A 19995-nucleotide genomic window follows, 5' to 3' on the forward strand; every position below is an offset into this window, starting at 1 on the left:
AATATCAAAGTAACGATACATAAATCTACTAAAACATTAATTAAGCATGTTTTTGCCAAATTAGTACTGAATTAAATTCTGATTAACATCATACGCAATATTATAGGGTGCTATTTGTGCAAATAGCGATATACACCATCACAAACTTTGTAACACCAAAAAAAAACCAAACAATAAATATCATTGTACAAAATATATAAATCGCACAAAAAAATTATTCAAGCAGTCAGTACATTGAATACGAATCCACAGTACGTGAAAAATTTAATGACTAAACATTTAGAAACACAGTCCTAATAAGGAGCCATACCACACTAGACATGCAAAGAGGACCTGGATAGACTTGATAGGAATTAGCAACAGTCAACCATCATGAGACCGCTCAGGAAGGATTTCAACAGATAATCACACCAATCTGTACACGACCCAGGAGTAGAATAGCAAAATACGCAAGAGAAGTTAAAGATTTATACCATCCAAAGCTTTCCTTGTATGATGAATATATACGGCACACAAAAAGCCAAAACAAAGATGAAAAGAAATAATGCATGAATTACAAACCGATAACGAACTGACATGAAATAAATCAATATTGACGATGTAGACGGAAATACTCAGCATTCCTGCTGCATATTCAATATTACCGCGCTAAAACAATTGACATGTTCGCAATTTATAAAACACTTGAAAAGGAAAATCAATTTCTAACCCTTTATATCCATCTGAACAACCTTTGAAAAATTGTAAATTACAAAGATTCCCAATTAACAAAAGAACGACAGGTACACGTTTACAGTGCAAATTGTCATTTTGACGATATGATTAAGAACCAGCCTCTCCAACCACCTGTATTAATAATGGGCCAACAATTGTTGATATCCATAAAAAAGCAAATAAGAACTACAAATCTCAAACAAAAAAAGACCAACATCCAGTATAAGAAATACAACCAATGATCTGTCTCCAATAACCCACCCTACTGAACAGAAAGCTGCCCTTGCATCGTATTAATCGTCAATGATAAGGACAAGAGTCACTCAACCACAAGCGGAGATAGACGCCACAATGCTCGAAAAAAAAGACCTGGAAAGACATCACCCTCAAACGCTGGAACCTAGCGCCACACTAGACAGTGAAGACTGCATAAGACTACGCAAGGACTATACAACATTCAGTACAGTGCTCGACAAAGCACCACGAGCACACACACCAGCGCCCAACACACACACACCCACACAAACAACCACCCAAACACACACACACACACACAAAAACTACACCAAAACACACCCAACAACACACAAAAAACATAACACAAGAACACAACACACACAACACAACACACACAACACTTCAACCACTATGGTGTTCACTGTCCTCATTGTCAAAATCTGATACAAACCACATTATCCAGTCAACAGATTTACAAGTAATTCATAATTACTCATTAAATGTCACATAATTGTAGATGAATGTTGTGTAAGTGTAGTGATGGGAATGTTGAGAAGGTGTCCGTAGAATGCTGATACGCATGATGTTCGGGTGATCTAGTAGTGTGTGAATGTTATGTGATGTTCATGTGGTAGTGTCTGCTGATGAGTGAATGTGTTCGTATTGTGCTGTGATTGATGATGATGTGATGATGTGTGTGTGTAGATGTGATGTGTGTTGGTGTGTAAGTGTGATAGATGTGTAGTGTGTGTAGGTGTGTTCCGTGGATAGTGTGATGATCACTAGTCGCTTTAGATGATGCATGTGAATGTGAGCGTGTGCTGTTTCATGTGACAACAGATAAGATCAAATGTGCATGAAAAACAGTTATATAGACAACATCACATTTAATGGCAATGATTTCAACCCTAAAATATTTCATTGTTTAGTCCTGCAAACTGACTGAAGCAACAGACCATACCCATAGTTCTACGGACGACAAGACGTGTATTTTGTCTTATAGAGGAAAACCCAAATAACTTAGGTGAAAATCTTTTTTTAAATGACAAAAGTTACATAAAAACACCAAACGAAAACATCCTAAAATTCACAATGTTAGTATTTTTATAATATCAACAAATGGAAACTATACAATTTACAACAACAAACAATATCGTTCGGAAGAACGTTTAGTGTAATATGTAGAAATAGAACACAAAATTTAGTAGATCACACCAACTAATTAACATTAAACCAAATACTATATCCCCACTCATTTTTTCTTTATATCGTTAGATGTGTGAAAGTAAATCCTGAAAATGCATGCTCGTACGAATTAGATGGTTTAAAAGCCTGAGATTAATAAACACAAAAAATTTTGGTACCACCAAGAACCTACTCCTCCAAGAGTGGGAAATGTCTGTGGGGAACAAGATGACTAACAGACTGACGGTGATATTTCAAATGGAGTGTTTTTCTCATTTTGTGTGTTTTTGTGTGTGTGTGTGTGCAGGACCTCTGATAAGTACGTGAGCAGTTGTTGACCTTGTTTAATAAAAAAGATTAATAACCGCGTTCCTAAGCTGGTTAAAGAGTCCTTCAGACGATCCTCGCGTCCTCCTCACAGCAAGAGACAAGGTCTGTTTCACCCCGGATCCACCCCTAACTAAGACAAATATTTTCTATCTGCTAGTTAGTTTAAATCATAAAATACCCAGCCTGAGTGAAACAGATTAGGTGTCCACAATGTGATGACCAGAACGATATATATATCGGCCAAATGATTGATTAGATAGATAGATCGATAGATAGATAGATAGATAGATATATAGATCGATAGATAGCTAGACTTAACAGAATAGAAACCAAACCTGATTTAGATTCGTTTTTGTTAGTAAGAAAGTACTCTCTCCCCTGCAGCTTACAAGCTGTTGTCAATGACACGCCACCACAAATCTCAAACTGGGCTTCCCAGAAACAGAAATTGTGAGGACTAACATACCAAACTGTTGTCCTCATGAAGTAGACGTAAGTGACCCAGCGTTATTGCCCAAAAACCGCTTTATTGCAGGATTGTTTTTTCTTCTTTAATAAAGTTGTGTGTGTGTGGTGTGTGGTGTGTGGTGTGGTTTTGTGGTAATGTGATATGTGTGTTTGTCTGTCTCTGTCTTTCTGTGTGTGTTTGCTGTCTCTGTCTGTCTGACTGTGCTGTGTGTCTAGTCTATGTCTGTCTGTCTGTCTGTCTGTCTGTCTGTCCGGTGTGTGTGTGTGCGTGTGTGTGTGTGGTGTGTGTGTGTGTTTGTGTGTGTGTGATTTGTGCTGTGTGTGTTTGTGTGTGTGTGTGTGTTGTGTAGTTGTGTGGTGTTTGTGTGTGTGTGTGATTGTGTGTGTGTGTGTGTTGTGGTGTGTGTGTGTTTGATAGCTGTGTGCACTTTCATAACATACTCCAACCAGTGTGGGGAATATAAGTACTCAAGCCAGCGTCCAAGTGTCCTGGCTGCTTGCAGAGACTAACTGTAGAACAATGACTCTGAGGACAAACTAACTCTCACAAAGAAAAACTTACGTCAGAGTAAATCGAGCTCAACAAAACTCAAAGAAGTGGTGAGTCTCTGTCCTGTTATCTCTCTGTACAAATAGGGGACCGTCTCAGGGCGCCTAACCCACTTTACCATGACCACTCTAAGTCCCTCCCTTTAGCTGTTCTTTCTTCTCCTTTGTTTTTGACATAATGTCCTGTGTGTTTAAAAAATCAATTCACATTAAAGCTCACAGAACTCAAAATTTGATTCAGAAGACGGTTTCCAAAAATCTAATTTTATTTTTATTTTTTATTTCTTCTATGTTAAAGATATACATATCCCACATGGCAAACGTAACCACATTTACATACCTGTGATCCCATTTTATTCAAAATTGAAAGCGATGTTGTAAAAGCCTCGGATCGAGGAGCCCAACAACCAATATCTGTATCGTGACCTTTAGCTGAATCGTAGCCCCCTAACATACAGTGTAGTCTTGCATCTTGTCTTTTTGCAGCTCTTTGGTGTGGAAATACGTCCAGAAATAAAAGACGTTTTTCATACGCTTACACAAGCTCCCCTGACCAGAAGCGCCGATTCTGGACATCCATCGCGGACAGCGCGATTGCAGAGAACATGGTGGAGTGGCTGATAGTGAGTCACACTTTTCTTAAAACCTCTTACAACTCATGCAGCGAACAAATCGTTGTTCTGGGCGAGGGAATCTAACGATTCAGAGCGGGAATCTGTTAAAAAGGCCTAACTAAATGTTAAAGATTAATCAGCTGGCTTGTCAAGACAATTAATTGCGTAGTTCGTAATCTGTCTTTTGAGTTTCCGCTTGTTGACTTCGCACTCACCTCATCCGACGCTTTATATTATTTATCTATTTTTTGAAGAGATAGCCGGATCTATTTGGGTCATACAGCCTCATGCTCCTAATTTTCGCTGAAGACCAGATCGTGCCCACAGTGGCTGCATTGTCCTGTTGCTCACAGACATCGAGAGGAACGAACAATTATTAAATTACGGCCGAGTTGGTCCAACAGAGGAGTCAACAAGACCCGAATGTAGTTCAGGCTTCTGTATTTCTACCTGGAAGGTTGGACTAACAGACACATTATAAGTTTAACGGTTTAGTAACGAGTCCTGGGTAAAAAGAAAAAAACGTCTGGCACTACGACAGTACATTACTTTCTCCTTTTCCTGTTTTTGTTCTCTTTATTTGTGTTGTTCCCTGATGGCGTGTGTTTGTGTGTTTTGTGTGTTCTGTGGGTATTGTAGGACGTAGGAAGCCGGCCGACTACGTTGAACAAGCTGGCCAAGATTTGTCAGGACATCAAGGTCCATCGGAGGACCTCAATACAGTTTTCAAAAGAGATTCCCAACACACAGCTAAGACACTGGTCGCCATGTACCCCACAAACTCACCACATGCACAAAACACAAGACGCACAACCACACAGACAAAACACGCACGCACACACCACACACGCACAACAACACACTGACCACAACATTCACGCACACACCACAGATGCTCACAACACGCACAAAACGCACCACCACACACACGCACTCACAACAACCAACCCAACACATGCACCTCAACCACAGACTCAACACACACACAACAACAGACGCACGCACATCACCCACACACACCCTAACACACACCAACCACACAGAACAGGCAGCCCCAAACGCCAAGAGTCCTCTAGTAACACGGAATATTTTTTACAGGAATCATTGGAACATTATTGGCAGTAAAGTGTCCTTTCATATACGTTTATTTCCATCGCTTCATTCATGCAGACCAACCATAGCTGTGATAACATGCACACTGCTACTAAGCAAGAACAATCCGATCAGAGTGTTTTGTGGCACCTCGTATCCTCGCATCTGCATCTGCTGGCTACCCTCTGTGGGGTTGATTCCGAAGTGAGCCGCTCAGAAACCATGCTGACACAAATCCAGCGTTCTGCCTTACATTATCTAAAGCAGGTCTTCACGTTTTCCGGCCAGGACCCCAAACTGATGGCGAGATGGAGCGGGGACCCCCTATTAAATCTTCATTGTATAAAATTCTTTTTTATATATCAAACTGGCCATCTAGTGCCATGTAGTGCATTGACATGCGACCTAGAAAGACATCTCTCGCCATCCATTTATCTTTCCTACAGTGTGTTGCCTCATGTTTAACGTGGTTTAAAGACATTCAATTAGTTGTAAAAAATTGCAGGGGGGGGGGGGAATATACAAAAAGTACTCAATCAACCCAAACTTTCGCCGAACCCCCATGCAGTACCTCCGCGGACCCCCCCTGTTGAAGACAACAACCTGCATCTAAAGTTTTCCTATGAGAACACAATAACATGCAGATCCCTCCATCACCTCATCAATAAAGTGAGGTGGATGATAGAAAGACAGAGGCTCCATAGGGAGGGAGGATATGTTCAAGGCCTGTATCCTGCAGACAAATCGTCAAGGGAATTAAGCATGTAACAATTTATGATTCATGGATTCATGATACAAATTAAAGACTGATTAGAGAGTTACTTTAAACAGCATGAGAACTGTACCCCAATTCACACCTATTTTAAATCAGGATTTTGCATGCCTTTAGTCTTTTTTTTGAGACACTGATGACAATATGTGCTCGGTTTGGTTCAAGCAAACAGAGAGGGGTATGGGGGTTTAATTAGATACCACTATCTGCTCATTTGTCCTTTGTGACATTGCGTCGCGTAACTGTTGATACTACCCCGAAGTCACTAACCCATGTTATCCCTGCACGAACGTGAACATTAGATCTTGAACGCCGGAGCGTGGTCACCCGCAGCGCGTGAAGAATGGGGGGGTTTTTGTCTCGCTGCCCCACATCGAGCTGGAGTACCTACTCCCCGCGGTGAGGACTTCTACAAGAGGAGCACAAAGTGACGCAAACTTCCACTGTCATCACCTCTGTCCAACGGCCATTCGTGAGTGAGCGTAAAAGTAACGATGCAGGGCTCCCTGCCTGCCGACAAAAACTCATGGAGTTACACACACTTTTTCACCCCTGGGATCTGGAATTATTATCAGATCAAATCTCCTTTTGTTTTCGCTCTCTCAGGCTCTCCTGTTACTTCTCCTGACGTCATCTTTCTTTCCTAAACTGAAGTATCGTAGGTTAGTACTGCATGCATCGTTTGAACGAATTCTGTGTGAAGGGTAGGTATTACATCCCTCGAGGAATGGCGGACTTTGCATTCACATGCAACTACGAGGTAATTATGCATGAATCTAAAGAGTCTGTTTACCCCCTGCCTTTGTTGCACATGCTGAACTTACTATGAGATGTTACCTAGCCACCAAACTGTACGTCCCGGGGAATAGCAGAAACAATTGGCTGGACTGCACCATGTCAGGACATTGCTCCTTAGCACATTGTTGTTAAACGCTCGACACGGTACCAATTTTTTTGTTTTTTTTAAAGATCTGTCTGGGTCGAGGGCAGATTGTCAGGTGTTACTTCTGCAGTTTAAATCATGGATACTATAGTTAAAATACAGAAGTACTTTCGATAAAGATAACAATGCGAAAAGTAGTACCAGCAGGATTACTAAGCTTGGACCATGCCATGTGGGGCTTTCACTGAAGACCCTGACGACTTGCATCCTCGTTATCAAAGGGCTCCAGTCTGTGTCTCCGACTACAAAGCAACCCGTGTTTTCACAAATCAAAACGGGGGCAGCATTGTTTTCAAATTCTCCGTTTAGCAGCTCAGAAACACCATAGTATGTGGAAGTCCGTCCAACGCGTACTAATTGATACCGTGTTTTTTTCACCAAAACATAGTAGTGGAGATAGAGTCCCGGAATCAGTCACACATTAGCTTTCTGTCTGGCCCTCGACCCGATTAAAATCTCTTTTTTTTTCTCTCTCATACTAATGACACATGTATGTTTGTTTTTGTGGGACACGCACTGTTGAAAGGCATCGGTAAATGTCAACTATTATAGCCCATCAGCGCACACGGGGCAACCCAGCTACACGTTAATGGATTCACTGATCAAGACTTTCACATGGACTGTAGACATCTGGTTTTTTTAAGTGTGGTAATCCTGTCAGTTAGCGCGACAAATGCAACACAATCGGTGCTGCCTACACTGAAGATTATCCTCCTAATAGAATTTTAGACACCCAAACAAGCACTATAAACGGCGCAACTTTTATAAACACTGTATTATTAGCCTACAAAACTAAAATAGGCCTACAAATCAGCATAACACCCCTGCCTAACTATTTGACTTAGAATCTTCTTCACAAACTGAACCAACATGCAAATTGTACATGACAGACAGATGGACCGAACAGAACAATAAAAAGCTATGTGACAAATCGAACATACAGTGTGGTCTCAATTCAACCGTGGAAACAGAAACACATAAACATATGTAAGGTGTGCACAACTTTAATCAGAGAAGAACCTCGGTTGTAAGGCAGCCACTGGAATTGTATATTACAATAATTGTTTCGCTAGCACGACCAGACTAAAAAAAAAACGGAAACACACATGTGTAATAAAAATCGCCCCAACAAGAAATTCTCCTTTATTAAATAAGCATGTTTAACCTTTAAAAAACAACAAACTGATTCACACTGCTGTTTAAACCATAAATCCCTACGACATATGCGTACGTTTCCGTAACCACATGGTTTCAGAAAAAGACCAGGGGGGACCAACCGATTACCAAAAATCCGCGGTACAAATGTCAATAAATGAAATAAATCGTCAAGGTTCAAAACCTCCCTGTTTCTGGGGAGACAAATCAAAAAGTACATAATGACACTTAGCATTATCAGTCATGAGGCCATTATAAATCATGGAACACCAACAAACTACAACTGGGATAACAAAAGCGTAAAAACTTTTCACAACACAAACAATCGGACAGCCGCGCTCGCACATCTACAACACGTCTGCTCCGCTTATCTCTCATCTTCGCTACTGCATACCTTCCACACCACACAACACACCACCAACAACACACTCACAAAAACACACACACACAACCCACCAACAACACACACAACCAACACACACCACAACAACACCCCACACACACACACACACACCCTGAAACCTCCAAAATCACATAAACAGCAGCAACGGACACTGCAAAATTCAACGCCACCATTTTAACAAAAGTGATACACAAGAATCAACACGCACCTAGAAACAAACTCGAAAACCACGACAATTTACCTAAATATCTCTCACGAACCTGACCTGACGGCCAAACGTCGCCGAGACCGGCCACGGCCACATACAGGATCCAGTTCCTGGACCACAGATAATCTGTCCCTGCAGGGTCTTGTGTAATCCATAGGCCCTAGTGTCAGACTGACGTCCGCAAAACAAGCAGCCACTGTGGCGCACAGCACTTACCTACCCGCATAAAAACCTTCATACTTACTACCTTTGCTTTCATCCAAATAACCCCAACCCACTAACATATCACCTATTAAAACAGAGTTGGCACCCAGAACGACCTTTAAGGTGACAGACGTCACCAAGACTGCCGTTAACATGTGTTTGCCTGAAAAAACCAAGACACGCCAGAGAGAACATCAAACCCTTCTAAGAAACCAATCAAAAACGGGTCCACAAGAGACATGCCCTGAACAAGCAGAGCTCAACAAACGCCGCACCACCTCTGGTACAAGAAACAAGGAAAACACAATTCTCAAATGCTATTTTTCCTATACCAACCAGATGTGAAGAACACTAGAGACCAAAATGTAATAACAAGAATTTAACTGACAACAGAATACGATTCAAAATTAACTTTGCCAACATCATGAGGTAACAAACAATACTGCACTTCACTAACCACAGACACAGCCAGGCTCGCACTGGTACGCTACAAGACATTTAACCCAAAAGATACTACAAAGAAACAATATTATTGCTACAAACAGTGCACCATCACAGTCGGTGACTACAAAAAGTCTATAACATACACATTCACTTAACGTTGACATAAAAAGAAAGGCGAACTAAAAAAAAAAAAAATCATAAGTTTAATTAACGTAAAATAGTCTTTTAAATACCGAAAAAAAACAAAATGAACGAGACATAACATCCAAACCTTATATGTACAACACAAATTTTCTTTGATGCAAATCGACCACAAACGTATTGTAAAATATAAAATGTCATCTTATTTTAAAAATACAGTCGGATACAAATAAGCTATACCTAACCCCTATGTAAATTCCCAAATAGGCAAACAGACATCATTATATAATATATAAGAAAAAAGGCCATATATTCCATGGAAACCTTCAGGATAAATTCGACAGCACTGAATAGAAAACAAAAGATTCCAACATTAGGACCTTATAGAATATAAAAATCCAGCCAACCTCATCACACTAAAAATAAAATCTTACAACACAAAAATGCTTAGAGATAGGCATGGTACCCTACTTTAATATCCTCAGGTCTGCCTAAAATACCCTCGAGTTTTGATATTGCATATGAAAGAATATGACCATTAATAGACCAATTCCCCAGGACCTAACTCTCGAAAGCAATGGAATGAAAAAGACAGATATAGTACGGTGTGGGGCTATATTATAACACTTCTAAACGTGCACAAGGAAACTATCCATCCTGAATGCAATAATATCCATGAAATCCCAGAGAAAATACTTGGCCTATATAATAATAAAAAAAAAATCTGCCATACGCCTACTATAGTGAATTAATAAACAAGGGTATGATATACTTTGACCACCTGAATTTATCAAATAAGAACAATTCCATTATCATTTACAAATACAGTATAAAAATACCATGACAAAAACAAAAAAGAAACAATTGAATTCCCCTCTCAAAAGGCAAAATAAATCTGGTTATTAAACCTCATATTTTTAATTTAGGTATGTAAATAACCATATTACCAAAACAACATGATTTTTAATTATAATATTCACTCTTTATTAAGATACAAACTTAAGACAATAAGATGTAATGTAAACATAAAATTTATTGCAACAGCAACCACCACATATAGATAGAAAACAAAAAAAATCACTATAATTTCGGCGGATATTGGGATATGTTAATTTATGTTCAGAATCTCTAGAGATAGCTACTACAGACCCAAAAAAAACAAGAAACATAAAAACCACAATAAAGGAAAACACAAACATAATATCACAATAAAAACAAAGGTGAAATTATTGAAAATGATTATCCGGAATAATATACTCACAAAATGAACTCCTCCAGAAAACAATTGCCAAATTCATCTCAAACTAAACCAGGTGAGCCATGATATACTATAAAAACTCATCGTCACAAAAAACGTACATTCTAAATAAACAGAAATAACAACAATAGCACCGAGACAGAGAGTGAGTACTAAACTGTAGCAATGCTAGCGACTCCAACATAAATATTACTCGACAATAACAACTTCAATCAAAAAAATGAAACAAACAACATGCTAAACAAAACCACACAACAATAAAGTAAGAACAATAATCTCCAAAAAAGAACGTACACTATAACCTAGTCCCTGATATCTGCTACAGGCAAAAATACCCACAACAAGTTCAACACAAAAAGAAACCATCCGCATACTAGAAACAGGGGATTTTCCCCAAAACAATTTACATCCCAACGACCACCACAAAGATAACGGATGCAAAAAGATAGAGACCCTAAGCGCCAACACGCCAAACCCCACCACAACAACTATAAACGTCATAGAAATAAAACATATAATACATAACAAAATCTCCTATATACTAGAAGAAAAAAACCAAAAACAGCCAACTAAATAAAAGGCGAATCGCCAAAAATCAACGAGACTGCATCCTACCCCCCAACACATTTTTACAAGAATTGATATTGCTTGGATAATCATATATAAATTTAAATATCAATTAGCCAGTACAGTTTAAATCATCTATGTAGTTAAAAAAATAACAGATAGCATGCTAACAATATGACATAATTAATCTATCCGATTTTTAATTTAAATGATAAATATATAATTCTAGATAAAATCACTATGCGACCAACACCCCCCCACAACCAACCCCTCATCTGGCATCGAAGAACACCAACAAAACAAAAAAAACCAAAAACCTGAATAGTAGGTCCACGACCAACCACACTATTTGGTGAATCACTGGTCTCAGAAAAGAAAGCCTAATCCCAGACCTTGGACTGATACAAATGCTGAACAGAAAGAACTTCAATCTACAGCTCAAAGGGAAATCATTAAAGCAATTAGAATATACTCACCAAACAAAAAGATAATACAGAAGCTGCGCTGCAAATCTCCCTCTGGAAGATAAAAACACTACAGGCAGACACAGAGAGTACACTGTACCACCAAAACAGTCAATAGGATGTATAAAATTTTAAAAATAAGCCACTCGATAAACCAACACCTAATATATCGTAGGATACAAACCTAAAAAATAACAAACTTATAACCTGAACAAAAATGAAAGCAGAATAAGGTCACTATTAACGAATACATCAGCCAATCAAAACACCACCATTGTCACGGGCTGTAAACATAACCACCAAAAAAAGCTCAGTACATCTAAATATCCTACCAGATCAATGTTCACTAGCTCACTGTAATATTGACACGCGCAAGAAACTGTGGACTAGACATAAAGGAAATCAGATTTTCATCACCAAAGCTTCTCTCTAGTGTATTCGAGGCTGGGAGGGAGGGAAGATAATCCTGTCACTAAGTAAAATCAAAATCATTTACAGAGGGGGGGGGGGGGGGATATCATGTCTAGAATCAAAATCTTTTCATCCACCAAAACAACCGCACGAGGGTTAGAGAAGTGACGGGAACATCATGAAAGATATAAAAGCTTTCTGGCATCACACAGGAAACACACAGGAAAAAGCCGCCAGACTCCTTTGACCAAATTTTTACCTTTTTAGAAACATGGGAGTTGCTGATCTATCGCTTCTTCGATCGGTTAGTTTCTTTGTCAGTTTTATTAGTTCCTAACCCTTTAAAAAACCAAAGTCACACAATATTGTGAGTATACTTTGGTGTTTTTAAAGGGTTAGTCACACTCTAATACACACAGTCTGACCGATTTAGGCAGTGGTAGACCAGCAACTCTGAGGGAAAATGATCGTTTTGGTCAAAGGAGTCTGGCGTCTTTGAGGAGAGCAGAGATAACGGCTCCAGTTCCCCGTTGTAAAGGGCTGTCTGACAACAAGGTGAAAATATTCTAAAAATAGTGTAGACTAAAAGTGATATAGATTTGTTCTTAGGTGAGCCTTTTGTACGTGTCTAAAATGTGTATAGCTGCTCCCCTCGTCCACAGCAGGACATCGCTTAGCTCCCGTGTCGGTACTCATGCCTGCTTTTCCAAACCGGGGGCGGGCCGACCGCCATCTACTGTAGCTAACACACTGTAGCTAACACACTGTAACTAACACACTGTAGCTAACACACTGTAGCTAACACACTGTAACTAACACACTGTAGCTAACACACTGTGCTAACACACTGTAACTAACACACTGTAACTAACACACTGTAGCTAACACACTGTAGCTAACACACTGTAGCTAACACACTGTAGCTAACACACTGTAGCTACCTATTGACTAACACACTGTAGCTAACACACTGTAGCTAACACACTGTAGCTAGCACACTGTTAACACACTGTAGCTAACCAAACTGTTCTAACACACTGTAGCTAACACACTGTAGCTAAACACAACCACTAGCTAACTACCCATGTAGCTACAACACTGTAGCTAACACACATGTCAAACACACCTTAGCCTAGACTACGAACACACACCGTAGCTAAACACCTGTACATAGCACACTGACACTAGCACAACGTATAGCTAACACACTGTAACAACGCCACTACTAGTCTAAACACAACTGTGCTAACACCACACTGTGCTAAAACCTGCTAGCATAGCCACACTGTACTAGAACCACTGCAGCAGCTCACAAACACGTGTATAGACCTAACCCACTATGCGAGGACGTGGCTCATACAACACACTTTGCAAGGATTTGAACTCCAACTATCTCTTTAAGGGGTTGATAGTCAAATGGATTGTTAATAGAGTACTATCCGACAAACAAAAAAAATCAACCTCCAACTAACTTCTTAATGACAGGTCTCCTCGAAATAGGGTCTGTAACTTTGGTTAGGGCAATAACCAAACACATTGTCTGACTTTATACAGCCCTGTTCTCTCCTTGGCCCTCAACACCACACCACTAGCTAAAAATCAACCTTCGCTTGACAAACGAAGAAGCTATTATCCTAGCCCTTTAAAAGAGTCTGCAATCATGAAATTATTAAACACAGAAGCTCAAAGCGCGCATGATTGGTTCAGTGTCAACGAGCTACTGCTAGCGCTAGCCACACAACCATGACATAAACATCCAAACTGGCGATAGCATGGTACCAAAAGTAATCCTGTTTTGAGCACTGACATCTGAAAGGAAGTGAATACATTACATCGTGAGGAGCAAACCGGCACCGTAAATAAGGCAATCAGAACTTCATTCCGACCTGGATAAGTTTATGTATAGTCAATTTAGCCATATTACTTGCTTTTTATCAACAATTAGAGGTTTGTTGTCCCACTAACGTGAATACCTCCCAAACATATCGTGTATGGTAAAGAAAGACCGACGAAATAACATAATTGTTATTAGCTTATTATATAGTATGTAAGCAACAATCAAAACACACACATTAATAAATTATGCACATGTGACCAATATTTTACTGTAACCAAATCAGCAATTATCAGCTCCAAGATGTCCAGTTCAGCGAACCAAGTTACTGGCACAGTTACATCGAGGCTCGCTCTCACCCGAAAGCTCACTCTTAAGAGTCACCATTAGTAACATTGCGTTAACACATCATAAATACTCCATCCCCTGCTCGCAAATATAGAGTGTTGAGGATACTAATGACTTTACAGTAAAACCAATTCCTATCATAACACAAACAACCAGACAAGATAATGTTTATCTATACAACAGAGACGAATCCAGCTTAAGCAAAATGGACATAAGCAGACCTTATACTTCGTCCTACAATAAATTATGTATGCACATAACGATCTACAGTATATCCAATTGGAACTACCATAATCATGTAAAAAATACTGCAAATAAATTAAGATATCAATCATGACTATGACACATATATTACCAAATTACTACAGAGTAGTAATACTATGTAGTATCTTTACCTTGTGCGCCGGAATGTGTCTTCATATAGATGAAAACTGATGACACAAACTGCCCAGAGAGAGAGAAAAATACATGTAATGCCAATCAATACCCAATTAAAATCAACCATAAGAGATTAATACCAATAACACTCACCAGCTACTTTCCATGCTTCTCTAACCTCATAAATCAACATTATGACACAATACACAAGAGCTCAATAGGTTAGTTTTTATACAGGTCAAAAGAAATTAGAAATGACCAGATACTCCCTAGAGGAGAATAACACTGGAATGCTCACACCTCACTGAGCCTTCAATAAACCGTTCCCATCATATAATTATCTCATTGCAAAATTCAAATGATATTTACCAGTCTAGAACCATAAAGGCCAAGAATTGCAGAATACAATCCGATGGAAAGGAAATGAATCCCATCATCTGATACACCACATGTTACACGTTCAAGTAGCTAAACATACAAAATTGCTATTTCTAACACAAATACTCATTAATTATTGATATCAGTGCATTCTTCAAAAACACCTGTATATTCAAATACAGCCACAACAAAATTACATTTATTTTGTTTCCAACCACATCCATCATTACTCTTAAATCTAAAAAAATGTGATTGTCCACATACACACTAGTTCAACACTTTGTAGCAATGCAGCACAGGGCATTATGGGAACTCGGTGAAGACTGGTGCTAGGGATTGTTCTTGGTATAAAGTGTCCAGTGCCGCGTGAACCCCTCTTGTGTCAGCTGACAAATAGCGAATGCAGAGAACAAGTTATCAATGGATAGAAATTAATCCAGGCAAGAAATAATGATCTGTTATAGGAGAAAGCTATGCCAAATAAGTCCGAGAACTGATCCACAACAGGTCCGAGGGCAACAGACAATAGACTTCCAAGAAATACAAGTAAAATGGGACTCGAGGTATGAATCATCACTCACACAACAGTCGCAATCAGTCTAAAGACATAAATCCTGAATCATACTGATTGTAGAAAAGATCATAAATTTAAATACTGCACCTAATATCAATTCACACATTCCCAATTATGATTAATTTGTATTGCAGTTGTGGGAATGAAAAGTTAATTTAGGAGTAAGCCGTAAGAACTGCCAAATATTCGATATCATTTTATGTTTGTGTAATAAAAAAAAATAAAATTAACTTACAAACCTTTATGTTAACTTACTGTCTTCACTATCATTTGACAGGTGATAAACCTCACCCATGTATAGCGCACTATAATAGGGAAACAGACACAACTCTTTAACATATAGTTTCCCCCTTGGACTAGATCTTCCGTTGTCTGCTATCAAACGATAACAAATACAAACCACAAACACAAATAGTATGTACATAAGCGTATTGACCATTAAACAAAAAAAAACTTTCTCTATATTAAAAACAAACAAACAAAAAAAAAACCAAACAATTTTAAAAAAAACAACAAAAAAAAACAAAAAAAAAAAAAAAAAAAAAAAAAAAAATAAAAAAAAAAAAATACAAAAAATAAAAAAAAAAATCAATAACTATAAAAAAAAAAAAAAAAAAAAAAAAAAAAAAAAAAAAAAAAAAAAAACAACAAACAAATAAAAACAAAACATAAAAAAAAAAAAAAAAAAACAAACCAAAAAAAAAAAAAGATTTAAAAAAAAAAAAAAAAAAAAAAATAAAAAAAAAAAAACAAAAAACAAAAATCAACAAAAAAACATAAAAACAAAAAGAAAAAAAAAAAATTTGACATAAAAAAAAAAAAAAACAAAAAAAAAGAAAAAAAAAAACAAAAACTAATCCAACTAAAATTTAACAAAACAAAAAAAAAAAAAACAAAAACAAAAAACAAAAAAAAAAAAAAAAAAATTTTAAATATTTAATATAATATTTTCATCAAATTAAAAAAAAAAACTACAAAATTATATAAAATAAATAAAAAACAAAAACAAAAAACAAAAAAAAAAACAAAAAAAAAAAAAAAAAAAAAAAAAATACTTAACAATTACTTTATTTAAAAAAAACCAAAAAAAAAATACAAAAAAAACAAAAAAAAAAAAAAACCAAAAAAAAAACCGAAAAAAAACAAAAAAAAAAAAAAAAATATTACCAAAAAACACAACCATTAACTGTCTAATACTAACTAAAAAAAAAAAAAAATTTACCAACACCCAAAAAAAAAAAAACCAGGCAAAAATACATACCAGGTGCCTCATAGCAAAAAGCAGAATTGCAACCAACCATCTAAAGGACTCGTGCACAACGACAAAGACTCATAACCAGTGTTTAGTTACATATGTCCATTCCAAGTGGGAAGACAGCATTCAAATCTAAAGAAATCGAATTCATACAAATTTACTATGAAGACCGAGAAAAACCGTTTGGGCTTGATGTCATCAATAGACCAAATAAATAGCAATGTTCACCAACTACCACAACTAACAAAACCAAGATATTACCTGGACAAGACGAAATTATGAATACCACCCAAAAAAATCACTTGCCCCTATTTCTAAAGCCATTGTTTGTAGAATGTGACAAAAGTTCAATAGGCGTGACACTGCGCAAAGCAGGCTACGTCAACAAAAACACAGATGAGCATTCGTCATAACCTGTTGTAATACAAACACATTCCTGACTATTTCCAAATTATTTTCACCAGCCCCACCCCACAAAGGAAATGCAATTGATTGAGATCAGACCAATCAGTGATAAATCCAGATGAATAGTTCTATTTCTACTATAAATAGTCCAACATAATACCGTGTTGGTAGGCTACAATGCTGATAAAGTCACTCGCAATCATGAATACAAACGATCCATCCCCTCACCATAGATAACATTAACTATAACACTAAACAACAGCTAAAATGCTAAAATGACTACCACCGAAAACAAAAAAAATCCAATGCATAACAAACAACAACATAATAACGAAACCTCCTGGATTGGTAGACATAATTAGAAACAGGCTTACCATCTGTATGAAAATATGTCTCTGAATAATTGCTGCTCTTATCAAGACAGTTCGATGTCCCCCGCACGAGTTGACAAGTCGCGCATCGTGAAACAGCATCGCCTTCAGACTACAATGCTGAGCAATCTTATCTGCGTCTTGTCCTTAGTGAAGACAGTGGCGTATGCTACTGAAATAAAAAACAAACTGCAAAATCAAATACAGTGTCGAACAGTCTATACATACACCCTCTGTTTATCACAAGAGATTTGACCCTAGATACATCAAATGTAAATGATACTCTCGTATTCCAGTCTGTTGTCGAAAACAACGGCCTGATAACAGAAGCTAGCTAGCTAGCTGATACACGTTACAGCTTAGCGCTAGCTAGCAACCAAACGTATCATATTTCTACTCAGAACTCGCAGTTAGTCTTCTTGCTGAAATACAATAAAAATAGAACCTGAACAAAAGGGACAACACATGCATGGTGAACTATAGATGGAACTACAGGACAACACGGGTATTTATTACGCAATGAACATAACGTTAGGAAAAATGAAACGTATAGACCCTTTGACCCCATACACATGAATAATCAACACAAACAATCAGACCCCATCTAGATACAAGAGCCTACGTATTAGCATATGCAATGTCATCCCTAGTGTAATAATAAGACGAACCATCCATACTATTACACAGCCTTGTGGGTGGGATAGACCAATGACCACATACAGAAAAAAAAAACAGCAAAAACCGCAGCGTAGCCAAATCCCTGCTATTTAAAAATTGTCACAAACGATATTTGAACAAACTAGTCTTTGTGCCAAAACGGTCCCTGGGATCCTCCTTATAAACACGCAGCACGAGCCCGACGAGTGCTGTGTCTCTTTGGAACAGCTGAGAATCATAATCACAGTTACCTTGTACACGACACTGCGAACCACTGCAGTTATAACCGACACCATGGTACCAATATGATACAAAAAAGAATACCTCGGAGACTATCCGCACTATGCAAACTTTCTCTTAGTAATCATACCGTCAGAGTACACAAGCCAGCGTTCTCAGTATCAGGAAACATCTACTGACCTAACGCAGACTCCATTAACGGAGCTGGACTCAGTCGTAGCCTGTGTGTAAATTGTGGGTGCTAGGAACCGTTCTTCACCTATAACGGTCCCAATGAGGCAGCTGACAAAGCTAAATCGGTTCTAGAATCTCTAGCACGTCATTTTTGGCTTTTGTTTCGGCATTACGCAAAACACGTATTTCCACAGACGTTCCGATTACACAAATGTGGGAAATATTACCAGGAGGAAAGGCAGGTCATGAGAGATTAATACAGCATTTCTTTGTCTGTACCTATTATACCAACACCAAACTGTCGGTATTCACATATGACAGGGTAAAATCGGTTTTGCATTCTATCACCCCTTTAAGTCCTGATGAGTATCCTAAAATCCTATGCTTGTTCCTCTGTCTCTTCTCTGCGCAGTCTCTAGTGGCCTTCCCCAAGCTGAAGAGACAGGTGTTGTCTTACGAGCCTCCCGTCAGCTCGCCCAAGGACTTCACAGACAGCACGCTCTTCTACGTCAACCAGGAGTTCTCACTCATGTACGTCACGGTGCTTTTAAAAATGAGAAAAAAGAAATTAGGAAAAAAAGAGATGTTTTTCAAACCCAGAGTAAATATATTTAAGCCACGGTTCTTTTCCCGCTAAGATACGTATTTTTAAAATGTCGTTAAAAATCCACTGCTTTATAAAGTAACATTATAAATATTATTTATGTGCTAAATATGTATACTCTTCTTAAATAAATAAATAAATAAACCAGCATCATTAGCTCTGCTCCACAACATGTCGTTAACTGCCAGCCCACCAGAAATTACTTTTTTAGAGCTATATAGAACTACTAAATATTTGTTGGTATTGATCGTCGATGTGTCTTTGTGTATGTTTGTTATTTTCAGCAAAAACTCCAAAGTCCAGAAGCGGGGAAAGATCAATCTGATTGGTCGGCTGCAGCTGACCACAGAGCGAATGAGGGAGGAGGAGAACGAAGGAATCGTTCAGCTCAGAATACTCAGAACTCAGGTACAAATATATACATATACATATACATACAAGGCTTCAAAATACACGTCAAAACACTCACATTGTCCTCATGGATTTAAACTGTAAAGAGAAGGTGACTTGTAGCCGAAAGTTAAGTTAAATTAAGCTTTTTATCTCCCTTATCTCTAAATTTTTGTCTGTCAAGTTTGAATCTTTGCTGCTAAAGATTAAATTGGGAAGTTTGAAAAA

The 19995-nt window shown here is 38.0% G+C and overlaps 1 protein-coding gene across 3 annotated transcripts in view; it reads left to right on the forward strand.

Moving 5' to 3' along the window:
* Window positions 1-19995, forward strand: part of LOC116685740 (cullin-5) — a 44164-nt gene that overhangs the window by 20525 nt on the left and 3644 nt on the right. For all 3 annotated transcript variants that reach the window (XM_032510654.1, XM_032510653.1, XM_032510655.1), the window contains 2 exons: window positions 19186-19304; window positions 19662-19785. In XM_032510654.1, the coding sequence (XP_032366545.1) occupies window positions 19186-19304; window positions 19662-19785 (243 nt within the window). The remainder of the gene's footprint in view (window positions 1-19185; window positions 19305-19661; window positions 19786-19995) is intronic.

This window comes from Etheostoma spectabile, unplaced genomic scaffold (assembly GCF_008692095.1).
Source record: "Etheostoma spectabile isolate EspeVRDwgs_2016 unplaced genomic scaffold, UIUC_Espe_1.0 scaffold172, whole genome shotgun sequence".
Taxonomy (NCBI): Eukaryota; Metazoa; Chordata; class Actinopteri; order Perciformes; family Percidae; genus Etheostoma; species Etheostoma spectabile.